Consider the following 20,514-nt stretch of genomic DNA (forward strand, 5'->3'; position numbering starts at 1 on the left):
GACTCTCTGATAAGGTAGTGGATCCCTGATGCCCCACTTACTGCTGTGTGTTCTTAGGAAATACATGATCCTGAGCCTGCCTGTGTAAGAGCTGCTGCTGCTGCTGCCTCAGCAGGGCCCATGGCAGCTGGCAAGGTGGGCTCTCACTATGTAGCATGCAGGGCCCTATGCGCTTGAATGAATGACTTAACTTTATAATTCCATGTATTCTATGAGTTCAGTTGTATTACTACCGCAGTTCTCTACATAGGGAAATGAAGGCAAAAATGACTACCTTTTCCCAGAGTGCCCTAGAGAGCAACAGAAGCGGGATTTGAGCCCAGGAAGTGTATCTCCAGATCTCGAATGCAAAATTACGTGCTTCCTCATATAAGATAATTAAGTGATGGGACGTAAAGTACTTAAAACAGGACAATGTGCAGGACTACAATAACCTGAACTAGTTACTTTGTCATAATAATGGCTAATACTTTATTATTGCTATTTTGTAATCTCTTAATAGGCTGAAAATTGTTTATTTCCAGTGTCCCAAATATTGTGGGAAAGATGTCTAAGACGTTAAGACTAAGGTAAAGTGTGAGGTCAAGAGAAAATGGAAGACTGTGGTCCCCACACTGGCAGGCCACAGGAAGACAAGCACAGCAGCCACCCAAAACCCGCACTATGGCAGGAGGTTACAGATTGCCTGGGGAAGGGGATTGGGGGATGTTTGGGTGTAGGGGCCACTGAAGGAGTACTTGACAAGTGTAGAATCATTTCTGAGCAATCCACAGCACTGGCAAGTAGGAACGACCGTGGGGACCAGGCCACTACATCTGTAGGTGGGGGACTGGAATGTCTGACAGGGCTAGGCTGAAGTACCCACCAGTGAGAATCTGTGCAACAGATGGGTCACGTGAGGCTGAGCCTTGACATGTAAAGCTGGGCCATATCATCTGAGGGTCTGGGAGAAGATTCTGTAGGAGGAATTGTGGGCTCACCCAAGGGTCTACGGGAACTGCAGGTAGTTATGGGCCTAGCCAGGTGTGACCATGGAACTCACCAACATTCATAGGACTGGGGTTGGGAACAGGGCAGGCTGGGCCAGGCTGCAGCACCTGCCAGCATATGCAAAGGCTGGGACTGAGGGGAGACTATGCCAGGCAGGAGTTGAAACACGTTAGATCGGGGTCTGGGAGCAGGCCTGGAAGGAGGATCTGGTGGACTCTCCTACAAGGCCACAGCTCTTGCTGGTGAACATGAGAGCTGGGGCTGGGGGAAGGCCAGGCCAGGCAAGACATGGTTGCACAACTTGTTGGCATGTGTGTGGGCTGGCTTGGGGGCCAGGTTGGGCTGTCAAAACCACAGCACCTACTGGCATGTGCAGGATCCAAGACTGGGTGTCATCTGCAATAGGATAGGCTGCTACACATAAGAGCTAGGGATGGCGCCAGGCTGGGCTATAGCACCCATCAGGGAGACTTGGAACTAGTGGTGGGCTGGACCAGGCCAGACTAGGTTGCAGCAACCACCTGTGTGGGCACACAAGACCCAGAAGGTAGAAGTGGGCCTGGTAGGTGAACCTTGCAGGTGGGCTATGGTTTCTGTTGGTAAACATAGAGCCAGGTTGGGGTGGTGGGTAGCAGGGACAGACCAGCTTGAACATGGCTGTAATGCCCTTTGATATGTGTGGGGGCTGAGTCTAATGGCAGGTCAGCCGAGGCTAGGGTCTAGCTCCTGTTGGAGCTCTCTACTCCCTCAAAATAATTTTTAACGGCCATAACAGAACACGCCAGAAACCCATATGGGCACCAGTTCTAATCCCAGCAGCCCCACTTCCCATTCAGCTCCCTGCTTGTGACTTGGGAAAGCAGTGGAGAATAGCCCAAACTTGGAACCCTGCACCCACGGTAGGAGACCCAGAAGAAGCTCCTGGCTTCAGGTTGGCTCAGCTCCAGCCACTGCAGCCACTTGAGGAGTGAACAGTAGGACAGAAGATCTTCCTTTCTGTCCCTCCTCTCTGTATATCTGACTTTGCAATATAAATAAATCTTAAAAAAAAAAAATTATCCTCAATTCAAGCTGTCTATAGGAAAATGTGAAAAGGAATATATGACTTTTCCTAGTAAACATGATACAGCACATGCTACTAAAAGCTATTTTAACATTTTTCTAGAGGCCTAGAGCAGTAGCCTAGTAGCTAAAGCTCTTGCCTTGCACATGCCAGGATCCCATATGGACACAGGTTCTAATCCCAGCTGCTCCACTTTCCATCCAGCTCCCTGCCTGTGGCCTGAGAAAGCAGTCCAGGATGGCCCAAAAGCCTTGGGACCCAGTACCCATGTGGAAGACCTGGAAGAGGCTTTTGGCTCCTGGCTTCAGATCAGATCAGCTCTGGCCGTTGTGGCCTCTTGGAGAGTGAACCAGTGGGATAGAAGATTCTTTCTCTCTGTCTCTTCTTCTCTCTGTAATTCTGGCTTTCTGATTAAAAAAAGAAAAAAAAAAACCTTTAAAAAATTTTAGAAAATTATTTGAAAGGCAGAGAGAGACAAAATGAGAGAGGGGAGGAAATGAGATGAAGGGGAGGAAGAGATTCATCACCTGCTGTGTCCCAGGGTATGCATCAGCAGGGAGCCAGATCAGAAGCAGGACTGTGAAGAAATCCAACCGTGGCAGCAAACGCCCCTAAAAGCTACTCCATCAGAGGATGCGACTCAGGATCCACATGGAGGAAAAGCCCAGGCCACCCTCTAGTCCTACGAACTTACCTCCACCGCATAATGCAAAGCCGAAGATCCAGGATGCAACGAGAGGTTCTGAAAAGGCTTGATGTGGGGTCTCTCCCACCCACTCTCAGATGACCACTCCACTGTCAACATGTGATCGGTGAACACACTTCCAAACACCAGCGTGTTTGGGTCTGGCTTCTCCTTCAAGGTGGTGGCCGGCGTGATGATGAGATCTTTAGCCTGGAGAAGCAGCAGCAGCATCAATGTGTAGGGATTTTTAGCTTTAGCCCTAGCTTGGTCCAGGCTTCACTGAAGCCTGACTCTAGATTAGCACAATCTGTCTAGTTGGTGACCTCACCTTATTGACAGAGACCAGGTGCTTAACCCTTTCCTGGCTATTGAGAGTGGCAGGGGGAAGGCATGCCTCCCTGTGGTAAGACCCCCATAGGCAGGGAGAGATGTTTGGAATACCAGCCTCTAGGCCTGGTTGCCATAACGACCATGGAGTTAGGGGATCAATGGCGCGTATTAATGAAGAATTGTTTACTTAGCACCACACTGTCCAGTACCTAGGAGCATAGCAGCTAAAACAAGTAATCAGTGGATATATTTGGTAATGATTGTTATTGTAACCTGCAAGTACACTTAAAGTAGCCTACACTTCTCAGATTTGTATAATGTTTGATTTGTACACATAAAATAAGAATGGTGAACTCAGAAAGGTGCTCTGTGACTGGCTCATGTGCCAAGAGTCAATACTGACCCTCGCTTCACTGCTTTTTTTTTAAAGATTTATTTATTAGTTTATTTTATTGGAAAGGCAGATATAGAGAGAGGAGGAGAGACAGAGAGGAAGGTCTTTCGTCCATTGATTCACTCCCCAAGTGACCACAACAGCCAGTGCTGCACTGATCTGAAGCCAGGAGCCAGGAAGTTCTTCTAGGTCTCCCATGTGGGTGCAGGGTCCCAAGGCTTTGGGCCGTCCTCGACTGCTTTCCCAGGCCACAAGCAGGGAGCTGGGTGGGAAGTGGAGCTGCCAGGATTAGAACCGGCGTCCATATGGAATCCCAGTACATTCAAGGCGAGGACTTTAGCCGCTAGGCCATGCCGCCGGGCCCCGCTTCACTGCTTCTTTATCTTATGTTATTCATTCTTAAGGCTTCCTTTTTCTAGCTCTTTGAGCGTCCATCTCTTAGTCTTGTGCCTTATGAGCTACTGCGTGCTGGCACATGACAAAGATGAGTAACAGAACATCCCCAGGGTAAGTGACAAAGAAGGCCAAATGTGGTGTTACCTGACTTTGAATAGCTAGAAATGACCACAGACATTCAATATTATGGGAGCCAGACAGATCACACCAGCACTCCAAATCCAGCTGTTTATTCAGCTTCTGCTGCGCACACTGCCTAACAGAGTATCAAAACCAAATTTCGGTAATATTTATGAATAGTGACAAAATTGTCTTTGGAGTAGGCAAAAGGGTGCCAAAACGGAAGCAGATCCACTCTTCACTCCCATCTTAAGATTCAGCTTGAGCATTTGGGAAAGAACAGACATCTTCCACAATACAAGAGTGAAATCTACAATGACATATTACATAAGAACTGGACCTCTGCGTGGCAATGGCTATGTGCAACAACCCCCAAAGCATTCATGGCATAAGCCTTCGAAATCTGTTGGATGTGCTGGTGAAATAAGCAACGTGAAGTCAACAGAAGCAGAGAAGGAACATGTATGGATCAGTCCTGGCTTCTGTGGCACAGAAAGTTAACATGCCACCTGTGATGCCAGCATCCCACAAGAGTGCCAGTTTGACTCTCGCTGCTCCACTTCCAGCTTCATGGAAAGGCAGGAGAAAATGGGTCAAATACTTGAGTCCCCACCACTCATGTGGCAGACACAAAAGGAATTCTTGACCTGTGTCTTCAGTCTGGCCCGGACCTGGCTGCTGCAGGTACATGAAGAGTGAATCAGTACATAGAATATCTGTAACTTTTTATCTACCTACCTACCTCTCACCTATCTCTTCCTCCCTCTCTGCATTTCAAATAAATTTTAGTGGATATAAACAGACCTCATAATCAAAGAAAGACAAATAAAGGCAACAACTCCACACAGCAGGGTTTTGCCTGCTCTCCAGAGAGCCAGTTCCCCATTGCAAATGACCAGTTGTCATATGGATGCATACAAATGATTGCCACACCATTGCTTGTCGGGAATTGTTGTAGAATGCTGACAAATCAATGAGGAAAGGAGAGTTTCAACCAGATGAAAACAAATGACAGGTTCAACCCCAACAGCTTATGAGGAATATCCAACTCTTGCCTTTTCCCCCTCCTCTTCATTTTGTTTATATTTGGAAGAGAGAGGGAGGCAGGAGACAGAGATCTTCCACCTGCTGGTTGACTCCCCGAAGACCCACCAGAAATAAAAGTGGGCCGAAGCAGAACAGGGCCCGGGAGCTCCATTCAGATCCCCCATGGACAGCAGGCTCCAACTTCCTGAGTTCCCACTGTGCACCCCCTCACCAGTGCCTGCGGGAGCAGGAAGCTGGAACCAGGACTAAAGGTCAAGAGATACTAATACTAAATTTCAAAAAACTGGAATCATGCTGTGAACACAGCTACGGAGCTCACGCATGCTAGCAAGGCTAGAGTCCCAGAGGCATCACAGCTACTAACTGGAGACAAGGATGCACCACTATGGCGGTGACACCTTCTCCAGACCAGCATGTCCGTTCCCCATGAGCCCCGGCTCTGTGTCTCTTAAGATGGTACACCATCTTCCTTTTCCCCTTGCAATCTAGACAGTAAGTTGCTTCAACAGAAGTAAGCCCAATTCAGCATGAGGCACTCTGAGGGCAAGACTAAAACTGGGGCTGCCATGTTTCAATTTCTTGTTGTTTTCAAACCAGAATAAGCAAACCGTGCAGGGAGGATGGACAATTTCCTTGTGGTAAAATACAGGAATCTGAGCAATGCTGACCTTTGTTCTCCAGTTTCTATAATACTCCCTCCTTACAGGTGACTTTCAGCTCTGCCTCTTCATGTTCATGAGATCTCTAAGGCTGATAGTTTTGGGACAAGGTTCTCAACCCCTGACTACACAGTACTAATCACCATTGTGACGTAAGTAAACGACTACACCCTGCCCCAACTCTCTGAAGTTCTGGCTCAGATCTGGAGTGGGATCTGGGTTATATATTTTTAAATAGTCCAAGTAAAAACTCTTCTTGTAGCCACAGTTAAGCTGATCACAGCCCGGTCAGCATGGACAATTTTTTTTTTTTTTGTTTCCTGAACCTTCTCATTAAGGTATTCCTGGGCTCACTGGTTAGTGTGCCGCTGGCTCAAACAGGAGAACATTAACAATGAAGCAGAATTTGAGAAAGGCATCCTTCCACACAGTACTTAGTGTTCCTGTAATTCTAACTTCCTAATACTAAATTTCAAGATATTGGCTATTAATGATTAAATCCCCAAGCATTGTTCTCTTCCAGTAAAGCATTGCATCCTTTTGTATGACAGGTGGTTTCTTCACAACCGGAACACTCCACACCTCTGATTTCTCCAACCACTGCCCTAGACTCAGTGTCTAAAGCAACTTGCTAACAGGGATTTTCAGAATTTTATCAAGAACTCGTCATTTCCTTTCTTGGCGAAAACATGTGCAGTTCTTGAAGCTAACAAGAAGCGTTCAACTGGAGCTCTATGAGAAATCATCTAGGAATTCTAAAATGAGATGGCACAGCTATACAGTGTTCAAAAGGAAGTGATATTAACCCAAGGTGAGTAAGCAGCTTTGAGTAGATAAGAAATGCAATTCTGAGGGGGACATGGCTGGCAATAAGAACGTATTTTTTTTTAAAGATTTATTTATTTATTGGAAAGTCAGATATACAGAGAGGAGAGACAGAGAGGAAGATCTTCCGTCCAATGATTCACTCCCCAAGTGAGCGCAACAGCTGATGCTATGCCGATCCAAAGCCAGGAGCCAGGAACTTCTTCCATGTCTCCCCCACGCGAGTGCAGGGTCCCAAGGCTTTGGGCCGTCCTCGACTGCTTTCCCAGGCCACAAGCAGGGAGCTGGATGGGAAGTGGAGCTGCCAGGATTAGAACTGGCACCCATATGGGATCCTGGCGCGTTCAAGGCGAGGACTTTAGCCGCTAGGCCACGCCGCAGGGCCCCATAAGGACATATTTTAAAACAATTTTTAGCCACGTTGTTTGAAAGAAAATAGATTTGAAAAAAAAAAAATCAATGATCCTTTCCTCTTCAGAATCGAATTCTGACACTCCACATTTTTCTCATGCCTTTAAGGTCTGGGAGTTTTCCCACCATAGGCTTCAAGAAGAACCAGTACATGGAAGATCTTACTCTTTGTCTCTCCTTCTGTCTGTAAATCTGCCTTTCCAGTAAAGAATAAATAAATCTTAGGGGGGAAAAAAAAGCAATGTTTCAATGTGAGCTTCAGTGCATTAGTCTTCACGGATAGCAGATAGAACTGTTCCCACACAATTACACAATGCCTGACACACAGGCAAGAGATCTTCAACATGCAGGCTCACTAGCCAAAGAGCCACAACAGGCAGGTCAAGACTAGGAGGAAACCCAAAGAGGTGACACCATCAGCTGCTGCTCCCTGGTGCACCTGGGGGCTGAATTCATGGTGGCGCAGTACACAAATCCTCTGCCTGTGTCACTACCATCCCATATAGGCACAACTTCTTGTCCTGGTTACTACACTTCCAGTCTAGCTCCCTGCTGATATCCTGGGAAGGCAAAGAACAGCTCAGGGGCCTGGGCACCTGCACCCATGCGGGAAACCTGGAGGAAGCTCCTGGCTCCCCAGTTTTGGATCGGCTCAGCTCTGACTATTGTGACTGTTTGGGGAGTGAACCAGCGGGTGGAAGATCTTTCTCTCAGTAAATCTGAACTGACCTTCCAAAAAAAAAAAAAACTCCTCAACAGTGATTGATGCTCCATTATGAGAGGAATGCCAACTAGAATACCTTCTAGAAGGAAAGTAAGGGTTCTAAGTGGCACCCCATATTTTGCAATCGGACAATCAGACAAAGGTCTAGGCAGTATTTAGGACACGTGATAGAACAATCACTTAACAGCCAGGTATGTTGCTTGATGTGATTAACACACCCAAAGGCGCCCCCCCATCCTCCTAGGTGAAAACTCGCCCCGAGCCCCGGGCTTACACTGCACACAGCTGAAGGCTGTTTCAGACACTAAACCTCTTAGCAAACTCACCAGGAAAGACTTGGCCACCTCTCCAGCTCCTACGGCTCCGCTCCATTCCGCAGCGCATCCCTTATTGCAGTCCTACAAGGAAAAGGACGTCCTCATTACATCAAACCAGGTGGGTGCAGGGGGTCCAAGGCGGTCGCCGTGATTCACCATACCTCCAGGGTCCCCAGAGCCAACAGGACGTGGCTCCAGTGGCCCCAAGCCCTGAGCCGGCGCGACCAGGGAACGAACGCCGCCTGCCGCGGCCGTCCTGGCCCCAGGTCGCGGCTGTGAGTGCCCCTGCGTCAGCCTGGGGGAACACGGGTCACATTCCAGGCCAGCCCTGGGCCCAGCGTCGGCCAGCCTAGAACAGCAAGGCGATTGTCTCCCCTATATCCGAGTCAAGCGTCTGGACTGGGGTTTTAAGCCTTTTCGAAGGGGGAAAGAAAATCTGCTGGTTTCCCTCGTGCATCACGGGTGCACAAACTACTGCGAAAGGGGTGGGGAGCGGCACGAAGCGTTTTGCACATCGGAAGGGTCCTCCCGTGATGGACACCAAACACCCCAAAACACCTCCTGCCACGATGGGGCAATTGAAAGGACAAAGATGCCACGATCCGAGCTAATTGAGAAAGGGTGCAGGCATTAAAAAAAAAAAAAAAAAAAAAAGCCTACTAGGTGAAATGACTGCGGGAGGCGGGGAAGAACGGGATCCTAGCCCGCAGGAGGCTGTGGGGGTGGCTGTGGGGTGGCTGTAGGATTTGGCGGCCCAGACGCCCTCCCCCGCCCAAGCGCCAACCCTCACGTTCCCCGGGACTGGTCACTACCCAGGAGCGGCTTCTGACCTGGCCGGCAGGGACCTCCCAGGCCAGGCTCCTCCAAGGGACGGAAAGAGGTAGAACCCGGTGCCAGGGTGAGGAAGACGATGCACCCAAGGGCACTAAGGCGCGCCGACTCCCGAGATCCGGGTTCCAATGCTTCCCCCCACCCCCTACTACAAACGCCGAGGCTCCGCGTACCTGAAGGGAGAGGGCTGCTGCCGCAAGGGCCGGGCTGGCCATGGGGAGGCTGCGGGGGCGCTGGGCTGCGGGCGGCGGTGGCGGCCAGGAGCGCGCAGCTGAATGGGCGGACTGGCGGCGCAGCCAAGCGCAGGTGCACCGTCTGGAGCCGCGCGCCAGGGTCGGGAGCAGGGAACGCCACAGCCCCTCCTGCATTCTGGGGAGGGGGAGGAGCTTCCTACTGTCCAGTCCCCCGGGATGGGTGCAATCGCGCGGACCAAAGCCCAGGCCCCGGGGGTGGGTGTCGCGCCGGGGGGCCGGGGTGCGAGCCGTGACAGAGTGCAGGCAGCTCACCAGCCTCTCTGCTGTGCACTCAAGGGCGCCTCGGGAAAGAGGAAGAAAGTCATTCACATCCTCACAGCTTCCTCGCTGGCTCAAAATGAGGCTGACAAAAAGCAGTCTGGGCCCCGCAGCGCGAACAGCAGCGGGCTGCTGTTGGGGGGCTGGCTACTGCCGGTCACCGACCCCCCCCCCAACAGGCCACCGGAAGTGGGAGAAGGCAAAGGGGGAGGGGTCAGATTTCCTTTTTTTGTCACTTTTTTTGCACTAGGGGCCCCATCCAGTTCGGAGTAGGAGGAAGACGGGCACAGCTCTTATCTGCTCTGCTAGAGTGGCCTGGGGGGGAGCATTAACCAAAATTTTGAGTCTTCCTGGTTTCTAAATGAATGGGGAGTGTTGACTATGGCCGGTTTGGCCTCTGGTGCAGAAAGGACGGTTTGTTCTGAGTGCAAGCTGGCTTGGTTCTCATTCATTCACAAAGCAATTACCTTTACAGTTCCTTCTTTCCCCTTTGCGCAAGACACAGAAAAGAAACACCTTCGCTGAGATCTCTGTCTCAAAGATGAGAGTGCCAAGGCAGGTCGCCTCCACCATGGAGTGACAAGTGTCCCTAGAAACCTCAGTCTCTTCCTAAACAAGTCTGAGTATGTGAAGCACAAGGGAAGTGAACCTTAGGGCACCAATTTGTAACCCCAGCCAAGCTTTCAGAAAAACCCTCAGCCAAAGAATCGTGATCCACTAATTTCCACTGGGAACGCTGGTTTAAATGTCTATAGAAGACATTCGTTTAAAGCATCTTCTTGGTGTCTAAGGATTTATGTGCTGCGGGCTGGTGTTACGGTATAGCAAGTAAGCCACTGAAATTGACATCCCCTATTCCATAACTGGCTTTCAGATAGCCAGGGCCAGACCTCAGCAAAGCCAGGAGCCTGGCACTGCATCTGCGTGTATGCCATGGGTGGCGGTAGCTTAGGTACTTTTGCCGCCATGCACTGTCTTTCTAGGCATCTGCAGGGGGAGCTGGAATGGCAGTGGAGCCCTGATTTTCTGATTACTTTTAATACTACCTGCAATCCTCCCCCTTTCACCCAATGTGGCATACTGGTGTCAGGCAACAATTGCTACAGGAGCATCCTACCTTCCCTCCCAGTGAGACGCCAGTGCAGTGCACAGGGCCAACCTTCTGCCTTTCCTCTGCCTTGCAGTGTTCTATCTGTTCACTGCTGTCCGATCACTCCACTGAACAAGGTTCTTACAGCCCCCGCTTTGGTCAGTTAAACACCGGCTCTCTTGAAAGCTAATTTCATTTAACCACGGGAGGAAGAAAATCCATTGAAAGGATTTTGTGGGAACTAAGATAGTGGTGATAAATGCGGTGTGCTGACTTCCTTTTGGAGATGGGAGAAGGGTCTGGATGGAGAGATGAAGTTCCGAGGAAGCTGTTTGTATGGAGCATGATGAACAAGATTGAAATGCAGAGGCTCTGGTTCAGTCCTTGACATCGGTGAGGGAGTTATCTGTCGGCCACACACATGACCAGGACTCAGAGCCCAGAATGACCAAAAGGAGATATCAGAGGACACAGAGACTCCTGAATTTGGGGATAAGGACACAACTCCGCCCGGAATGAAACTCAACCAGTTCAAGGGTTCCAACCTTGCACTTAGCTCAGGGTTTCTTGGCCTCCCTTAGGGACAGCTAGAGGACCTCAATGAATAGAGGGAAAGGGGCCGTTGGGTCAGGAAATTTGCAAGTTATCAACATCCGAATGGTCAATTTCAAGGGTATTGTTACTGAGGAATTCCCCACCAGTGTGGGAAGTAACCACCTCTAGCCTGGAGCATCCCCAGGCTTACTGAAGCCCCCTGGACCAATAACAAAGATTCCCTGTAGAGCACAGCATTGTTGACCAATCAAAGCAAGGTCACCACTAATCAATCAGGAACTTTAACAGGAGCTAAACTTGTCTGTCGCAGCCACCCCCCAGCCCCGTCAATATAAGACTCTTCACCCCTTACTCCACTGGGGATTAAGTGACAGCCAGCAATAGGATCCTTTTAGGAAGTTAGACATGGACCTATGGATGTGTGAGGGGCTGTAGAACATATACAGGAGTTTTGTATGATGTAATAAAGGGCGCTCCCAGCTCTTCCCTGTGGACAGTTTAAGGGAATCTTCTCCACCCTATGCCAGGGAGACTATTAGTTCTAAAAACACTTGAGATAAAGTTCTGGAACGAACTTTATCACAATTCCACATCTGGAAAGTCCTCCAGTATTCCCGAAGAGGGATGTGGAAGGTGAAAAGGGTGGGTGGGCTGCCTTACAGGTTCACATTTATACAAACTCCAGTCCAAGTGCAGGCTGGGCTCTCAGTTCTTTACTGAGATGTCTGCCTCCTCTGTCAGGTGCAGTCTCCTCATTATTCCTGACTACCTCTCTTATCGCTACTTATTCTTGCTACTTATTCACGTCTGAAATTTTTTTCTTCCACACAGAGCTCAGCTCCAGCTGTCTGTAGTCGCAATCCCATTCAGCAGTTGAACTTGGCAGGGGAAGTGAGAGAATCAGGCTGGCATTCGCACTCTTTAGTCAGAATGAATATGGAAGGGGACAAGAATGAACAAAGTGCCAAGGAGGACTCTCTGAACTGGCAATTAACTTTTGAACAGGCTTGCTAAGCACAATGAAACACCACTCCCACCTTTTAACGGCTGTTATGGCAGAGGAATAGTAGAGGGAAGAGAACATAGGAAAAGGAAGGGGAAACACTTAGGGGAAGAGCTAACTAATGGGTTACTGTGGATAAAGAGGCTTGCTCTCTGGGCACAGGATAGATATTTGTAGCCCGTTATATTGCAAACATTAGCAAAGTTCTGTAGCATATTCAATGGATGCTTCTGCCCTGTGCCAAATGCCTGTCCCTGTAATTTTGTTTGTGTGTGTCCTTCCACCAGAACTCTGTGTGACAGTGGGAATATTCTGTGTCTTTGCTGCTTGCCAGCAGGCTGTGGAGTGCTTGAAATACAATTAGTGGGATGGAAGAAGCGAATTTCTGATCTTGTTTCGTCTTAATTAATTTACATTTAAATCTAAATAGCCACATGAGGCTGCAATCTTGGTAAGGTTACAGGCATTGAAGTTGCCAGGCTAAAGGACTGGTATCTCGGCTCTATCACTTCTTAACTGCTATTGTGCGCAAGTCATTAACCTTTTCAGTTTCACATTTAAAACCAGAGGACGGAATAAGGCAGTGAGGAGATTCAAATATGAAAAATGGAGGACTCAGCAGGACTTAGCACTTAATAATCACTCATAAGTGGTAGCTAATGCTTTACTTGTGCTTTTAATTGTTTTCCATTCATATATAGCTTTGGGATTAAGGCATATTGATTATTAAATAGCCCTATATGAGAAAAGCCTTTTAAAAAATACCTGTGGAATTTCTAGTGTTGCAGGGTGCAAGCGAGATTGCACCAGACAAGTCTAAGGATTATTAAGGAGTTTTTATTAACCAAACTTGGTGATAACAAGGTCCACTAAAAATAGCAAATCACAAGCCCATATGGCAATCCAATCAATCGTAACCCCAAGAGGAACAAATGGTTTTTATCCTCAGCTCCATACATTAAAGGCCTATGTCCCAGCTTCCCAAACAATATAAGTTATCCTAAGAGACATGCAATGAATAACCTGGACACACTTCAAAGCTGCAGACATTCACCTTTCCCTGGCTTCTCTGCCCACATTCCATCACTGCTAAGCCTCTCTCCTGGAACTCCTGATAGTACACAAATTTAGAAATACAAAGCATCCTAACATTACTATCTTCATTGTCCCCCCCCAAGCAGTAAACAGAGGGAGAGGAATACAGACACACAGGGGCCACGCTCAGGGAATACCAGAGCAATGGAAAGATACAACCAAGAGAGCAAGTCCCTCCGTATCATGAGCCTTTACAGGGGCCAGTGAGGGGAGTGACTCCACAACAATGCAATACCGCCCCCTCTCAGGTGATAGGTGAGTCACAGGTGGGCAGGAGGAACACCTAGGTGGCTGGGGGAGTGACTTCCAAGCTCATGATCCTGGACTGCAGATCAAGGTAGATATGCTAGCACTCTAGGTACACAAGAATGCACTCAAGAGAGCACCCATCCTACGCCACCCACACATACTACAGTTCTAATTGAGATTTCTGAATGTTAGTTAAAGTTCCCAAGATGAAACAACTGGTAGGCTAATTCAGTTTGACTACAAGGTGATCAGACCTACAGTTCTGACCAGTCCCAGTGCTTCCTGAGTCCCTGGAGTGGGGGACACTCCATGTTTGATGACAGTAAAAATTGCAAGCACATGTGGCGCACCAGAGTTGGCACTGATGACCTCAACATAATCTCCCAATGCACACACCCTTCTGTGCAGCCTCATCATATGGTGCGTGCGGTTCGTATTCTCCATCAGCCTTGAAACTTGCATGGGTCTTGTAGATGCCTTGATTAATGGTGTCGGCATAATTATTTTTATCAATTTGTGTACACTTTGGTGAAATATAATGCACTATTTTAAGATATATCAGTAGCATACACCAATCACCAGAGAACCATTTCCTTACCTCTTCTTTGTATTGGGTGCTACCAGCTCCTCACTTCCTGTTCTTTAGCTAAGACAGAATCCGTTGTGATGAACTACAGTTGCCCTTCACTGTTTCTATAAACCTCAGAAACTCTCGTCATTACTGCAGAGAGGAATGGGGCAGTGCCATGTCTGCCATGGGTTCATCGCTTGGACAAGAGAAGAACTTGCTATTTCCCATGCCCCTCTCTGGCCTTGGTGATCATGGACTAGTCAGGGCAGGGGGAAGCCACGGGCTCTATACCCAAAAGGCTGTAAATGGCGCCTCTCACACTGGCTCTACTCAGGCTATCCCAAAGTACACCCAGACCTCCTGCTTCAGACCGAGCTCCGTCACGACCTCCTCCCTCCAACATCTTCTCCTTGGTGGACTTCACAGTGTCTCGATGTAACGTCAGACTGATGCCTGACCACAGTGTTCCATTGCTTGTACTCTAGGAGCTCTGAAAAGTTACCCAAGGAGTTGGAGTGAGTGGAAGGGAAGTTTGGCTTTTGTAAAGTGGGAGACAGGCAATAGTGGGAAGGTTGGGGCAAGGGGAGAGCCGAAGTTTAGCAAGATGGCCCAACCCCATGCGGTTTCTAGCAATGGAGGCTTGGGAAAGTACTTAAATACAGGTTTGCCAAAGGATAAAATTACAAGTTTCACGATCTTAAGCTGGGGCAGAGAGCAAGCCACAAATAAATACCTATATGAAGTCAATTGTGGTAGACACAAAAGAACCAAAAGTAGACTTGAAATGCGGCTTTTTGTTCAGGCTGTGTGTTGTGGATCCAGTGAAACCACTTACTAAACTAAACTGCTCTTATCTTTTTATATGTTATTTTCTCCCTAACTTCCAGACCTTTCTGGATACACAGTAACAAGTCACTGGGCCTTTCTCTGATTTCATTAGAAGTTCATTGTAAGTTCTAACCGTGCTATCAGATAAATGATTATCTTGTCGCTGAACCTGGGGCAAGTCCTTTACTGTCTGTAATTTTCCTTTGAACACCTCTTGAGCCTTGAACACCTTTTGAGCCTCGGCTCTGGCCCTTACAGAACCAAGAAGGAAATCTGTATGCAGCTAAGTGGGTTTTCAAACTACTGAATAGAACACGTCAGTTGTTCTAACATAAGATCAAGATGCAGGGGGGCTAACATCATGGCGCCACAAATTAAGCAAATTAGGCAACCGCTGGCATCCCGGATCCATCCTGTAACTCACTCCTAGCGGCTGCAGTGAACAGGGTTGAGCCAGGCCAAAACCAGGAACTTAGAACTTCATCTGGGTCTCCCAGATGAAATAAAACTGGGCCAACACAATGGCCCAATTGTCTGAGTCCTCACCTTGCAAGCACTTAGGATCCCAAATGGGCGCTGGTTCAAGTCCTGGCTGCTCCACTTCCCTTCCTGGTCCCTGCTTGTAGCCTGGGAAAGCAGTAAAGGGACCCTGCACCCATGTGGCAGTCCAGGAAGAGGCTTCTGTATCTTGGCTCTAGATCAGCTCAGCTCCAGCCATGTGGCCACGTGGGGAGTGAACCAGCAAATGGAAGATCTTTTTCCCTGTATCTCCCTCTCTCGGTATATCTGCCCTTCCAATGAAAAAAGATAATAATAATAATAAAATGAATATTAAAAAAAGAAGAACTTACTGCCTGGCCACCCACTTGGGAGTCCTGTATTGAGTTCTGGACTCTTGGCTTCAATCAAAACTCTTGGCCCAGCGCTAGCTCTTGTGAGCCTTTGGGAGGGAAGGAGGATGAACCAGTGGGATGAATGTATCTATTTCTCTAGCTTTGTCTTTAAATAAACTTTTAAAGTTGTTCATCATAACATTCTCATAAGAAATACGCTGTTTTCTACCAGTTTAGGTGCCACAGAAAAAAATGGTGCTGTAAGTTTTTTGTTTGTTGTTGTTATTTATTTTGATTGGAACAGCAGATTTACCGAGAGAAGCCTTCGGGCCATCCTTCAGTGTGTTCCCAGGCCCCAAGGCCACAAGCAGGGAGCTGGATGAGAAGTGGAGCAGCTGGGACTCAAACCACATTATGCCCATATTGGACCCCAGCTTGTACAAGGCGAAGCTTTTGCCACTGAGCCATTCAATCAGGCCCAGAAAAGGGTGTTTTTTGTTTTTGTTTTTGTTTTTTCTTTCTTGGGGGGGTGTGTTTTTTGTTTTAAGTTTCCACTTATTTCTTTGCTTAAAGACAGAATGACAGACAGGAGAGGCAGATCTTTCACCTGCTGCTTCATTCCCCAGATGTCTGTAACAGCTAGGAGAGGACATGCCAAAGCCAGGAGCCAGGGACTCCACCCAAGTCCCTACATGGGTGTGCAAGGGAGCAAATATTGAGCCATCCTCCACTTGCTCCACTAGCAAGAAACTGGGTTTGAAGTGGAGGTGCCAGGAGCCAAGCAGCCCCTCTGATGTGGAATGTAGACAACCCAGGCAGCAGCTTAACCCACTGTGACACAGTCCCTCCCAAATGGATAGTTTTAGAAGTATGAACAGCTCAGTGAAATAAGTCAATCCCAAAAGGACAAATACTGTAAGTTCTCTCTGATATAAGGCAGCCTTCGTGCAAATTGTAAGATCAGTAACCCTTTCCATACTATTTTTGTTGCATCCCATGCGTTTTGCCGTTTTTGTTTTTATTTTCATTTCCTCCAAATAGTTGCTTTTCTCTTGTCCAATTTAGCACTGGCTCATGGATTGCACAGTGGCATCTTTTTACCCCAGAGGCTTTTGTGTTTTCTTTTTCATTACTTCACCCATGTGTTGGTTATTCAACTCCATGATGCTGTCATTTTTTTGTTTTAATTTCATACTTGTTGTTGACTTTGTTTTGTGGCTTTTCATTTAAGGGAATGTATAGTGATGGAGTAATAGAGACTATTATATCCAGATATGCAGATACAATGCAGTATGCTTCTCTACTTACAAATCAAAGATAGACTCCAAATGAAACTGTTGGATCTATCTCAACAATGCTAGACTGTCTGGCATTGTCTGCACCAGCAATGTCAGGACACACTGAAATAACAGACTGATGGACTTATGACTGCTTGTGAAGGATTGCACTACTGCGATCATATGGGGGAAGTTAGGTGGGGGTGGATATCTGAGGAAGGGGTAGGGAAATCCCAGGCCCTATGGGATTATACCATAAAATTCATCAATTGTTTTTAAAGATTTATTTATTTATTGGAAAGTCAGATATACAGAGAGGAGGAGAGACAGAGAGGAAGATCTTCCGTCCGATGATTCACTCCCCAAGTGAGCACAACAGCCGATGCTATGCCGATCCGAAGCCAGGATCCAGGAACTTCTTCCGGATATCCCACACGGATGCAGGGTCCCAAAGCTTTGGGCCGTCCTCGACTGCTTTCCCAGGCCACAAGCAGGGAGCTGGATGGGAAAGAGTGCTGCCGGGATTAGAACTGGCGTCCATATGGGATCCCGGCGTGTTTAAGGCGAGGACTTGAGCCGCTAGGCCACACCGATGGGCCTCATAAAATTCAAAATTCAAAATTTAAAAAGAAAAAAGAAATAAAGGACAATTTCATGGGGGAAAAAAGTATGAACAGTGTGTGTGTGTGTGTGTGTATGTGTTTCTCCCTGAATGTGTCATGTTTTCATGTCAACTACTTTACTACCGAAGAAATGCTCTACTTCATTAGATCTGATCCAAGCATCCTGTGCTAGGTCTAAGTTTCAGTTCATCATTACTGGACAACTCTGAGGATGAGGGGGCAGTAGAGGCTATGCCATGTTTACATGTAGACAGTTGTAGGAAACAGAAGACGAAGGAAACGAATGAGAAGTAATTGCAGACGGAAGGGAGGTAGAGCATCATTCAGGAGCTGCCATGCCTACAGCTTACTTTATGGGCAACGGAAAACCTTTTGGTGGCACAGGATTGCAGAAGCCGTATGATGTGTCACTGTCCCAGCAACTTGCAGAATGGATCAGAGCAGGAAGAGGGACAAGAAGACAGCCCTTGGAGCATCTGCAGCCTAGCCCGGAAAGGGCAAGCAGACAGTGAATGGCTGAAATGCTCCATCTCCTGAGCTGAACCGAGAGCAGTAGGTGGCAGCTGGGGAGAGAGACTCATTTTCATCCTCAAATCCCCATGCAGTCCTTCCCTCCTCCCTGCTACCACCACATTTTAAATATGTAAACATCGAGGGACCACTAATGGCTGGTTCCCTAGGATGGGCGACTGAATAAGCATCTGTTTGTTCTCAGCCCATGCTGCCCTTGAGCTCTGCCCTTGACCAGTATGATTGATAGTTCTCTTGAAAGCCAGCTCTCCTGCAGGGTGATGCCTGTGGCAGGGAGGCATGCTACGTGCCAGCCAGCATGCACTGTCTGGATCATAAGGAATACCCCAGACTGTGCAAGATCTAACTATTGAGTGAGACATTCAGCAGCATCATCTCCACTTGAGTGAGGGAGGCCCAAGGATGAAATTTGAAAGCAAAGTAACTGCAGAGGAAGAATAGGTTGGAGTTGTATCTTAGACACTTTTTTTTTTTTGGTTTTTTGTGTTTTTCTTTCTGATAGAATATATTGAATTGGTTTACTGATGTGCGGAGGCACAGCAAAGGAAAGTATACAACAGGAAAAAATAAATCACCCACTTAATTTATTTGTTCACTAAACAAACATGGGCAAGTGTTTCCATATTGGGCTGTTTGTGTTCTAGTTTCAGCTCTGTTCTGATTGAAGCTTCCTGCTAACACATATCCTGGTAGGCAGCAGGTGCTGGCTCAAGTACGTGGGACCCTGGCACTCCTGTGGGATACCCTGATGGAGTTCTGGGCCTTTGGCTTCAGCCTGGCCCAGTCCTGGCCATTGCAGCTGTTTTGGGAATGAACTGGTGGATGGATGATATTCCTCTGTATCTGTCTCTGTCACTTTGTCTTTCAAATAAAATGAAATCATGTTTTTAAAAAATTTTGTATGTGGTGCCTGGCACGGTGGCCTAGTGGCTAAAGTCCTCATTTGCACATGCTGGGATCCCATATGGGCACTGGTTTGTGTCTTGGCAGCCCCACTTCCCAGCCAGCTCCCTGCCTGTGGCCTGGGAAAGCATTTGAGGACGGCCCAAGGCCTCGATACCCTGCACCCATGTGGGAGACACGGAAGAGGCTCCAGGCTCCTGGCTCTGAATCGACTCAGCTCTGATTGTTGTAGCTACTTGGGCAATGAATCAGCGGATGGAAGTTCTTCCTCTGTCTCTCCTCCTCAGTATATCTGACTTTCCAGTAAAAATAAATAAATATTTAAGATTTTTTTTTTGTATCTGAAATGATGGGCATTTGCTTCTAGTTAAATTTCATCACTTTGATGGCAATGAAATAACCAAATGTCTAGTGAGTAGAGTATTCAAGATTTATGGAGACAGCCTAAATGGCAATGTCGTTATTTATCTTCTAAAAACCTGCCAAGGAGGGTGAGGGCTAGCGTTGTGGCACAGTGAGTAAAGCTGCCTTGTGCAATGACAGCATTCCATATTGGCACTGATTCGTGTACTGGTTGCTCCACTTCCCATCCAGCTCTCTGCTAATACACCTGGGAAAGCAGAGGAGGAGGGCCCACGTGTTGGGCCCTGCCACTCATGTAGGAGACCTGGAAGATGCTCCTGGCTCCAACCTGGCCTCCTGGAGAGCGAACCAGTGAATGGCTGGTATTTGTCTTTCCCTCTCTCTGTATCTCTTTCAAGTAAAATAAATAAATCTTTTTAAAAAAAATCTGCCAGTGATACCAAGTAAGTCATGTCTTTTTCCACCTCTCTTTAAGCTTAATCCTAATGAAATGAATGGGAGCCAAGACAGTAACAGCAAACTTCATTAGCATGCTTTGGAAGGTTGAAAGGTGACATGAAAAAGTAACTTATTCCTTAGAAATGGAACTGATTTTGCCCAAAGAAAATACTGATGATAAGCCAAATTCCCTTAGAGAATCCCAGAAAAATCTCAGAACAAGGGCACTGGGTACCGTATTTTCAAAATTTGGAGTGTAAATAGCCATTTTTGATCAAAATCTGCAAAGCTGCTCATCGAATGGCACTAACTTTGGGAAGAACAGGAAGAGCTATATTGTTGTGTCAGCACTCCCCTTTAAACCCATTTTGAAAACTCTGCCCTATCTGCACACGAGTGAATGGATCCCATTGTGCTTGCCGTCCCTTTTAAGGACAGACACACGTGTTGCTTAGGAAAGGCATGTGCTGAGAAATGCAACCCGTCATTACTCAGCTTTGTGGTCACGCTGACTGCCAAGTGTCCTTCTGGAGAACAGTGATGAGGCAGGTCTCTATCTCCATGAGATACACAAGGCCACTACCAACATCATGTGCAGGCTGCCTCAGTCAACTTTAAAAAGAGATAGGTAGAGTCAAAAAAAACCAACCAACCAAACAAACAAAAAAAGCCAGACAAAGAACTCTGATTCACTGGTTCACTCCCCAAATGCCCAAGAAGGCTAGCCTGGGCAGACTGAAATCCAAGCCTGGAAATTCGTTCCAGATCTCCTACAGGAGCAGCAGGGACCCAGCCACATGAGCCATCACTCACTGCCCTCCAAGGGTGTGCATTATCAGAACGCTGGAATC

At 47.6% G+C, this 20,514-nt stretch overlaps 1 protein-coding gene across 1 annotated transcript in view; it reads right to left on the bottom strand.

Annotated features, from left to right (window-relative positions):
* Positions 1 to 9,007, bottom strand: part of BCAT1 (branched chain amino acid transaminase 1) — a 53,758-nt gene extending 44,751 nt beyond the window's left edge. The window contains exons 1-3 of the mRNA XM_040968446.1: positions 8,966 to 9,007; positions 7,971 to 8,042; positions 2,748 to 2,948 (exon numbers count right to left, since the gene is read on the bottom strand). Of these exons, the coding sequence (XP_040824380.1) occupies positions 2,748 to 2,948; positions 7,971 to 8,042; positions 8,966 to 9,007 (315 nt within the window). The remainder of the gene's footprint in view (positions 1 to 2,747; positions 2,949 to 7,970; positions 8,043 to 8,965) is intronic.
* Positions 9,008 to 20,514: the final 11,507 nt, after the last annotated feature.

The sequence above is a fragment of the Ochotona curzoniae genome, unplaced genomic scaffold (genome assembly GCF_017591425.1).
Source record: "Ochotona curzoniae isolate NIBS_2020 unplaced genomic scaffold, NIBS_Ocur_1.0 contig_1482, whole genome shotgun sequence".
NCBI classification, from domain to species: Eukaryota; Metazoa; Chordata; class Mammalia; order Lagomorpha; family Ochotonidae; genus Ochotona; species Ochotona curzoniae.